This window comes from Lycium ferocissimum, chromosome 10 (assembly GCF_029784015.1).
Source record: "Lycium ferocissimum isolate CSIRO_LF1 chromosome 10, AGI_CSIRO_Lferr_CH_V1, whole genome shotgun sequence".
Lineage (NCBI taxonomy): Eukaryota > Viridiplantae > Streptophyta > Magnoliopsida > Solanales > Solanaceae > Lycium > Lycium ferocissimum.
Window position 1 is genome coordinate 64175601 of NC_081351.1, and position 10892 is coordinate 64186492.

General features: G+C 37.0%; 1 protein-coding gene across 1 annotated transcript; it reads right to left on the bottom strand.

Annotated features, from left to right (window-relative positions):
• Positions 1–4781: 4781 nt before the first annotated feature.
• LOC132034484 (probable protein phosphatase 2C 49) lies at positions 4782–7246 on the bottom strand. The gene is made up of 2 exons (XM_059424860.1): positions 6957–7246; positions 4782–6013 (listed from the first exon to the last, which is right to left on the bottom strand). The coding sequence occupies exons 1-2, from the start codon at positions 7116–7118 to the stop codon at positions 5015–5017; spliced, it is 1161 nt and encodes a 386-aa protein (XP_059280843.1). The 5' UTR covers positions 7119–7246; the 3' UTR covers positions 4782–5014.
• Positions 7247–10892: the final 3646 nt, after the last annotated feature.

Below are 10892 nucleotides of genomic sequence, written 5' to 3' on the forward strand. Positions count from 1 at the left end.
TGGCTGGGGCATATCTAGCCATAGAATCAAATTACACACAGTACTCCTTGACACTCATACTGCCCTACTCAATACGCAGAAACTTATCTGCTTAGGCTCGCCTGACCTCAGGAGGTAAATAATGGCGAATAAACGCATCTGAAAACTCTCGCCAAATAGCTGGAGGGGCATTCTCTCTCCTAGATAACTCCTAAGTCTGAAACCACTGTACTGCAATATCACGGAGCCTATATGAAGCCAACTCCACTGACTCGACCTCATCCGTGTGCATAACCCTCAAGGTCCTCTACATACCATCAATGAAATCCTGGGGGTCCATATTTTGCTTTACCACAGAAAACTCTGGAGGACCTAACCCAAGGAAGGTCTTAACCCTCGAACTACCAGCCCTGTCTGCCTGGTCCACACCGACTCCCTACCACTGAGCCTGGGTGGCTACTAATCTAGTTAATAACTGCACAGCATCCCGCATATCCTGGCCCGGTGCATTCGGCTGAGGAACATGGGCAGGTGCTAGAGGCGGGGTATGCGACGTCTCTGACGGCCCCTCACTCTGAATCTCATCCTGGACCCTCATGGCGGCCTATCGAGTACGGCTAGTGGCCTCACCGGTCGCTCTCTTGCCCTTCTAGGCAGCTGTAGCTTTCTTGCGGGGCATCGCTAAAATCAGAAAGCTCATCAGAAAGCAAACGCTTAACACATGGCTCTATCGCACAATCTAAGAGAGAAATAATGACATCATCCTAAATATCCTGTAGCCTCCCGTTAATAAGCGTGGTGCACAACACACCCATAAACAAGATTCTACTAGACACGGTCTGTAGACAACCCTAGGACGAACCTAGCTCTGATACCACTTCTGTCAAAACCCAAACTGATGAGTCGTGACGAGTGTCTGACCTCTATTGACCAAACACCCCTATACTGTCTCTGGACAATACTAAACATCAAGGGCCCATTGGCAACTGAAACTGAACTCATACTGCCTCGTGAAAGGGTGACATCATGAACCCTGTACAATCTAAATATATACATACATACTGAAAGAACAGTGCAAGCCAGCTAGGCTACTACATAGATTGTACACAAAAGAATAGGCCTCTGGCCGCATCATCCGACCAATACATACAACCGTTCTACGTATTCCTCTATCGAGTGAAAGTTATAGAAAGGACAGGACAGGACCCCGTCATAGCCATAAGCGTGTACATCTCAAAAGACTAACATACCAAAATAGACTGTAGCTCTGGATCAAATGGAGTGCACTGACCACGGTTGGATAGAGAAGTCCTACTAAGCTAGACCGCCTGTCAGTCTACCTGAACCTGCGGGCATGAACACAGACCCCCGAGCAACGGGGAGTTAGTACGAATAATGTACTGAGTATGTAAAGCATAAGAGTAGCAAAAGCATAAGAATCATGAACTGAATATGAAACTCAAATATCACTGACTGTCCACATAGATTTGTATGAACTAAAAGATTCGTAAGCATGTATATATATAGGTATAATCGACAATGCCCTTGTGAGCGCATAATCTGTATACTCTCAACGATAATCATGCTCATCCCTAACAATGTAGGTCCTACGTATGTATATGTGTATATACCGCCTGTTAAGCCTCTATGGGCATCTCATCATATCATATCGGCCTCTCGGCGGCCACCATCATCATATACATTGTTGCGGTACGTACAGCCCGATCCTTATATCATCGTTATAGTGCACTAGCTGATCAAGTGGTAATGCGTATTTAATGCCATTCCTTTCTTCATACCCCATATACATATAATACTCGCGTATATAACGCCTTCTGGTCACGGGTCAATGTGCATATATAATGAATGTAATGCATGAATAAACTGTATACATAGAACTAGGCTCGTGAACAGAAGGAACATTCACAAACGGGGTACAAGAATATCACAGACTGAAGTACTCCTAATACTTCTAAGAGTAGAGTAGTATGGAAGCTCGCTTACTCACTTGTTGGTGCATTTCATAAGATCATGCCAAAATGAAGAAGGAAAAGCCTTAACATACCTTAACGACTCTTTAATCGCTTAACGTTCTCCTTCCAAATCGCAAAGTCTACATTCAAGAGGGATTACACTAAATTTAGGTCTAGAAGAAACACTCTTAACCTCACACTAGCATAGTTAACGGATTAACGAAATTTGGGCAGCATTTCCCCTATATCATCAACTTCCACCCAATGACGAAACAACTCCCAAACAACAATAATAACATCCATAATATCACAATTAAGAAGCCATACTCAATTAAACCCCAAGTTGGGCCGAAATCCCCCTTTTTTTAAGCTCACTCTAAGTCATCTTCTTCATTACACCATCCATGGCTTCTACACTTTCATTCTTTTCCTTTCTAAGGGGTACTAAACCTTTATATCAACTCAATCTCAAGAATAAGATGAAGAACATACCTTATAACCAAAGAACTTCACTCAAATTCCCCCAAGCTCACATTCAACATCACTTTGAAAAGGAGCAAGAAACTTCACCCTCCATGGATTACCTTAAGCTCTTGATGCTAATCTTCTCTCTTGGTGATATGGAAAGGTGGGAAGGGTTTTAGAACCTTCAAAATCTCTCAAGAGGACTCTAAAAAGGTAAGGAAATAAGTGAGAGAAGGTGGAAATGAATTTGGGGCCATTTGGTTTTTAGAAAGGTGGTCAAATTACACCCGGACCAACTTTGCGAAGAGTATGCGGCTCAGCACACTGAGTGTGCGGCCGCACACTCCTCCCTGGGCCTGGGCAGAAAGGCCAGCCATTCTGGCAAGTTGGCTCCCAGTGTGCGGGTCAGCACATTGAGTGTGCGACCGCACACTGCCCACTTTCTCCCGGTTTCGCGAAAAAGCGATCCTTTCAATTCGTTTGATCTCCAATCCTTACGAACCTTCGCCGTTTGGCTGAACTTCATTAACCATCTAACGGGGCCTCATCTCTCTTCCTCAAGGTGATTCTAGGCAAGCATGGCTCAAATGATACCAAACTTCCAAAACATGGTTTAACCTTAAGCTCCTCCGACGAACTTGCTTCCTTTTACCTCAAATGTCTTTGGAATCTTAATTAGAATCCTCAATCAGCCCCTTTTTACTTATAAGGGCTTCATATCCACTTTAATTTTACATTGGCACGTTCATAATGCGAGCAACACGAAACTCCAAGGTGTAACAGTAAGCTTCCCCATAACCCCTATAGATATCATATAAGTATATACGTATATAACGCCTGTGTGGTCATAGTGTGTGTGTGTGTGTGTGTGTGTGTGTGTGTGTGTGTATATATATATGTGTGTGTGTGTGTGTGTGTGTGTGTGTGTGTGTGTATATATATATTATGCATGAGTGTGATAAGAGTACATCCAGAATCTATCGTAAATCTCCAAAGCTAATATGAGCTTGATGAAATGTTAAAATGAAATAAGAGTGAACAAGGGTGAGATATATATAAAAAGGGAGCTGTCACTGCCATAAAATACAGCCAAAATATATTGGCCGTATATATATATATATATATATATATATATATATATTATTTTTTTTACAAAAAAAAAAAAGTGAATTATCACGTAAATTGGGACAAAAAAGTATTAATTTTTTTAAAATATCCACAAAATAAGTATTTATATATCTGTTTAGTTCGATTTTCGCTTGATCAATGCATGTCAGACTTTTTAAGTGTGTTTAATTCGGTTTAGAATTTGGTTCGATTTTCGCTTGATCAATGCATGTCAGACTTTTTAAGTGTGTTTAACTCGGTTTAGAATTTGGTTGCCAAATGATACCACGTAGTAGGGAATTTGTGCAATTGTGCCATAGTGATGGTTGTCTAAGATTCTACTGTCAGCCACGCAAGATTTACCCCCCAAAAAGAACTCAATTGAAATAGTTTTTTGATTGGCAATCTTTAGTTCAAAAATTAGATAATGAATCTACTTCTCTACCCTTCCCCCCTTAAATACCCAATTTTTATCTACAAAAAGGTTCAAAGGTTCAAGCTTGTGACTTACAACTAGACCAAAGTTGAGATATTCTTTATCCATTTCTTAGAAAGACGTGGGAACAGGCGGAGCTCATATCGGCCATTAAATGCTTTGGTTCTTTGAGACAAAAATCGGGAGGGAAAAACTGAAAAGACAATTGGGATATTTAGCACCAGTAAAAGAGATTTGTGATATTTGCACCCAGTGAGTGGATATGTGCATTTACAAGATGGCACCTGGGCATTCTATAGCAATATCTTTGCAGACAAGCAGGAATTTATGTCCTCACAAACCCTACCTCCTGTTCAGTGGCCGTTTGATTATGAGTATTTTTTATTTTTTCCCAGAGTTAAAATCAGGCCATAAAATTTCGGAATTTGAAAAACACCAATAAGTTGTTTTTCAGTTTTCACTTTTTCCACTCCAAATCACTCAAATTCAAAAACAACTCCAATTCATATTCATGGCTAACGCAACTCCAATTTCCAGTACCATTTTTCACTTTGAAAACAAAAACTACATTTTTCAAATATTTCACAATTTTCATGGCCAAACAGACCCTTAATATTTTATGCTTGGCAGAAAACAGCTTGTGAGTCCCCTATCTAGATGAGGTACATGACCTTCACATTGAAAGCCACAAGATTTGAATTCTCGCTCAGGGAGTTCAAAAACTAGCAGGAAAACAGCTAGACTGCAAGAAACAAACAATTGCTCAGCATTAGTGAAGGCTGAATACTTAGAATTTATCATGCAAACTTGAGAATTTCAGAGATAATTCAATCTTTACTCTTTCATTGAAACAAATAAGTTCAGTTGACACACACCACCTGAGCCGGGACAATGTCCCTCCGTCTAGCCCTACAAAACTGCTAGCTGCTTTTCTCACTTTCTGAAGCAACCTCAAACAGATGAACTAATCGTTCCCGCAAGACAAAATATGAATCAACTATTTACACATTTTAATCAAGAATTACTATGATTGCCAGAAAATACTAGTTTACACTCAATTGCTTTCCAACAAGCTCCGTAGCTTCCTCCTTGCCTCTTCAGACAGGCTGCAACATCTAAATCGTGGCCTCTGGGATGAAACTGAATCTCGACAATCAGGAGTTGTAAAGCATACAACAATAGCAGTGAGATTGTCGTTATTATCCCTACATAAAGCTTGATTCACGAGCTCACTGGCAGATTGATGTGGGTCATTGTGCAGCCTAAGCTCACGGCTAACAATGTTAACGGCTTCTTGGTTTGACATCACATCCCAGATGCCATCACAACCAATGATCATGAACTCATCCTCCTCAGTCAACAAAGTTTGCTGCACCTCAGGTTCAGCAGTAAGAGGAGAAACTGATCCAAATGGGAGTTTCATATACCAGTCTCCAAGGGCTCGAGTAACTGCAAGATCACCATTTAGGTAGCCATATTCAATCATACCACCCAAACCCTCAACTCTTTGTCGTTCCAGCAGACAAGTAGGTCTGTGATCTTCAGACATCTGAACTGCAACCCCTTTCCTACAAAGGACAGCACGACAGTCACCAGCATTTGCAACAAGCACATGTCTCCCCAAAACCAGTACAGTTATTGCTGTCGTTCCACAGTAGGCATCAACACTACATTCATCAGCCAATGCTTGATCAGCAAGCAAAAATGCTCTACGATGTGAATTCACCAATTCCTCCAAGAAGGCTTGATTAACAGTAGACGTTTGTGGCAAATCAGCATCTTCAAAGAAAAGTCTCATGGCATTATTCTTAATATAAGCTGAGGCGTCAGATCCCCCATGACCATCGAAAACGGCATAAAAGGCTCCTGGCAGTGGCCAATTGTATAGAGAGCCCAGATGAGCAGATAGATCATCAACTCTGATGTGCTCATCTTCATTAGATCTACGAGGTCCAATATCTGTGTGGCTACCTGAACGAATTATCGGGACAAAACTGCTGCTATTAGCAGAATCAACTGCCGTACTTTGAACACTAGTCGAGCAGCTCACAGCCTGGTCAATGGAAAAATAATTAGATGAATAAGACCACCGCTAAAATGTAAACTTTTATCAAATAACCAGCAGCAATTAACACATAGGATAGCCATGAAAGGAAATGTACTAAATTGACACTTCCTATAACTGAAAATCATGATCGTTGTCTCATGTAACTATCATATAAAGCAACAAAAAGCCATCATTTATATCATCTAAAGAAGCCCAAATAAGAATCGCCAAGTTAAATCAGTTCCTTCAGCTAAAAGAATATAATGTTTTTAAGGAACAACAAATAAGACAATCCAAAGAATGCCTTTCTGTAGTAGTATAGGAATCCCTGATATTAATATTTCAACTTCAAACCCAAATGTTTGCAGTTAATGTTCTATCAGAATGTTTGCAGTTAATGGTCACTCAACTAATAGTTATTATCTCAGAAAGTTACCTTTCTTCTTGATTTCAATTTCCTTAAATAAAGAAAGTGATTTTCTGAGATAATAACTATTAGTTGAGTGACCACCTGAGAAATCAACTAGTTCTATGGAGATCCAATTCTACAGGATGAATAAATCAATTCGTCAACTATTCTCCAATCTCAAATTACTTGGAGTTTCTATACGAATCCCCTGAATCCAATCAGCTCTACACAAGTCCATTTTATTATTATATGAACCTATTATTATGCTCTATTCGGATCAATTGAGTATTAAGATAATTCATGACGAACACATACTCATACAGAAGGTAGAAAAAGACACAAATCTAATAACTTCGCGGAAAAATAGACGGATCAAGGTCGAACTCAACAACAACATAGCCAGTGTAATCCCACAAGTAGGGGCTAGGGAGGGTCGAGTGACAGAGGCCGTATCCAATAGACCCTCGGCTCAAGCAAAACAGATACTCAAGAAGTCAATTTACAAACTAAAAAGGGAAAAAGGAGAATTTGGAAACTTACGGAACGAGTAATTCCAATGGAAACCGACTCAGCAGCTCGAAAGATCTGAGGCTTATTATTAACCAAATCGGGGTCTACACAGAGGTATTGAACAGAAACGCTTTGTTGACACAAAATCTCTGCTTCTGCCGCCGCAGCTGCCGCCATCTCTTTCACAATCATCAAATAAATTGCACGTCTTTTCTGTTTATTCAATTTCACCGATACCTTTCAACATTAGGGTTTACTTCCTTGTATTGTATGTGACGAGCGAAACTTAAAAGGCCCGTTTGGGCTTTTTATACTACCAGCCCATTAATTGCCGGCTGTTACACTTCAGTTTGGATAAATATTCATGTCGTGTGAACGCGCTGTGATTCTTTCTTTTCTTTTTCCTTTTCTTTTTCTACTTTAACCATGTGGGGTGACCTGGTTTTAGTTGACACGCTTTACATTTAATTTTTATGCAAAAAAAAAAATCGTGCAACTTTAGTGAATCTTTAATTTACTTGCCTTATTTATTGGAGTAAATTTACCAAAATGATCACCTTGATTTATCTTTCTTTTTTTTTGTCAAAAACTACCAAATTTGGTGGGATTTTTGATAAAGAAAAGCTGTACATATTAATGTTATCTATTAATGTTACTTTTAAAATTTATTTTGTATCAATAAAATTATTTAATTATGTATTTATTTAATTTCCAAAAAGGTCAAACACGTCGAAACAATGCTTAAAACCATAAAAAAAAACACTTAATACATGAGAATTACATATTTCTTATATGGAGTATAAAAGCTACAGTATTTAAAACAACTAGTTTTACTGATACATATTTTTCAGTTCAATGATTTGGATGACTTGCAGTGTGTTCGACAACCACCTGATTAATTAATTTTGTTTCGCATTAAGAGAAATAGAATAAACTCAAAGCATATAAACGAAAGGGAAAACAGAGGAATTAGAAAGTAGTAGAAGGAGAAAAGTAATCAAATCATAGCTTACACTACCTTCTGGAGTTTAATCGAACTAATATTTTTTCAGTTTCTGTCATATAAACATGTATCTTGTTTTGGTATACTAAACAATTATGCTATCGGAAAAGCTAGAAGGAAGACCTAAGTGCTTCCAATTATCTCAGAAGTTCATCGATGCCTAGCGAGTCCAGAACCAAAATACCTCTTTTGGTTCAAAAGAGGATTTGAACCAAAATACTTATTAAGAAATAAAAAATAAAAAATAAAATTAAAAAAAAAACTATGACAAAAGTACCTCTAACGCAGTATTTTAATGCGTTAAAGGACTTAACCGTAACGGCGCTGTTAAGTCCTTTAACGCTTATTGCGTTATAGAACCCAATAAAAATAAAAATAAAAAATCTATAGCACAGTATTTTACTGCGTTATATAAACAGTAAAAAAAAAAAAAAAAAAAAAGTGGACCAACTTTTTTTTTTTTGCCACACTTAGTGTTTTTTTTTCATACTTTGACCAACGATTAGTCGTGTGTCAAGACTTCAAAATGTCAATATTTATATAGAACCTGATTTTTTTTTTCTGCGCACAATAATGTAGGCTCAATACATCAAGGATACGTAAACGTTCGGATCGTCATTTTAGGGGTTGAAAAGGTGTCCGAAGTAAGTTTTGTTTGAAAACTTTAGGTTTAAGTATTCTATATACATAGACGTCCATTTTTGTTTGAAGATTTATTGTCACTAACTTAAAGTTTTTTATTTTTAAGGTTTAGATTTAAGTGTGTTATTTTTTAAAGCGTAACTTTATTTCGAATATACGCGATTTTTTGCGCTCAGACGTCTGATTTACGATATATTTTTTTTTTACAACATATTCGAAATAAAGTTACACATTAAAAAATAACACACTTAAGAAACACTCAGTGTTTTTTTCCATAAAAAGATCGCAACATCTTATTTTAATAAATCTTTTTTTTTTTTTGCAACACTTAGTGTTTTATTTATATTTTGACCAACGATTAGTCGTGTGTCAAGACTCCGAAATATCAATATTTTATATAGAACCTGATATTTTTTTCTGCGTACTATAACGTAGGCTCAATACACAAGGATACGTAAACGTTCGGATCGTCGTTTTAGGGGTTGAAAAGATACCCGAAGTAAGTTTTGTTTGGAAACTTTAGGTTTAAGTGTTTTACTTTTTAAGGTTTTGATTTAAGCGTATTACTTTTTAATCAAGACATAACTTTATTTTGAATATAAATCTAATTCAATTAGATAAAAACGTATTTAAAAAATACAGGGAGAAAAGTTAATTGTAAAGTGGTCAAACTTTAGATGGTCATAACTTTGCGCTCGGATGTCCGTTTTACGCAATTTTTTTAATTATGCGTATTTTTTTGAGATCTATGCGAAAAATTGCCGCAAGGCGGTTTGGCTGAGCTGATTTTTAAAAAAACACCGTTATCCTATTCAATTTCAATTTTCCCTCAAATTGGTGTGAAGTTTTTAGTTTTCTTTACTTATAATATGATGATACGCAATAAATTTCAACATAAAAATCCCGGGACAATGTAGCTGTGAATGTCAATTTCACTCTTGTGGTTTCAATTTTCGAAAATAAAGCTGACTAATTTTCTCGACATATAAAGTTGACTAAAATAACCTTATAAAAATAGAACACTTAAACCTAAAGTTTTCAAATAAAACTTACTTCGGGCACCTTTTCAACCCTAAAATGACGATCCGAACGTTTACGTATTCTTGATGTATTGAGCCTACATTATTGTACGCAGAAAAAATATCATATTCTATACAAAATACTGAAGTCTCGGTGTCTTGACGCACGACTAATCGTTGGTCAAAGTATGAAAAAAAAACACTAAGTGTTGCAAAAAAAAAAAAAAAAGTTGACCAAAATTTTTCTTTTTTTTTTTTAATTGTTTCTATAACGCAGTAAAATACTGCGTTATAGATTTTTTTTTTTTTTACTGTGTTCTATAACGCAGTATTTTACTGCGTTAAAGGACTTAACCGCGCTGTTACGGTTAAGTCCTTCAACACAGTAAAATACTGCGTTAAAGGTACTTTTGTCACAGTTCGTTTTTTTCTTCTTTTTTTTTGTTATTTTGGTTCAAACCCTCTTTTTTAGAGGTATTTTGGTTATGGACTCATGTCTAGCTTGTAGTTTGTTATTTTACACATGATCTTGCTATATTTGTGTTAAAATCAAGATAGGGACGAGAATTTGTGAGAAACAATAATAACGGAAAAATTATTTCTGTTTTATATTGGGAAAAGTATTCAAAACACACTCAAATGGCCAAATTTGCCATAACACACCCTCAACTTTGCGGGAGTCCTATGACCCCCCGACTTATTTTTGTGTATTATTTTCGCTTTCAACCGGACAAAGTCCTCAAACGAGTTTGAGTGTATGCACGCGCTCATAAAATTAAAATCAGACGGGTCATTTTCATTATTTTGGTTTCAAAATTTGAAATCCAAAATTCTCTCTCACCTTCCACTCGATTTCGCCATATTAATCCTCAAATACCATTTTAAGCGCAAATCGGTGTGAATCATAGTTAAACTAACTTTAGGTGGTAACATCGCGGTGGATTTTGACCGAAATCGTCGATTGATCTTCAAGCAGTGTAGTGAAAAAATACCAGGTTAGTCTTGTTCTTTGTCGATATTTGTACGCATAAAGTTTATTTTTTTCCATATTATATAGGATTTATGAAATTGTCGTATGAATTTCTAGGGTTTGTTAAAAAATTATGGGTTTTTCCTAGTTTTTAAATTGGGGTTATTTGGGGTTAAGAGATGTGTAATCTTATGTCGTGTAGTATTACCGTTGTAATTGCGTCCAATTTATTTTCACCCCAAAATGTGATTTTTACCTTGTTGCCTTGTATCGTCGAAGTCTGAATTTAATTGTTGTTATTTGATGTGTGTGTGGGGTTGTGATTGTTGTTG

Coding starts and splice junctions, on each gene's coding strand:
- LOC132034484 (XM_059424860.1), bottom strand. CDS start 7,118: ATGATTGTGAAAGAGATGGCGGCAGCTGCGGCGGCAGAAGCAGAGATT. Junction 6,014..6,956: donor CCATTGGAATTACTCGTTCC/GTAAGTTTCCAA, acceptor TCCATTGACCAG/GCTGTGAGCTGCTCGACTAG.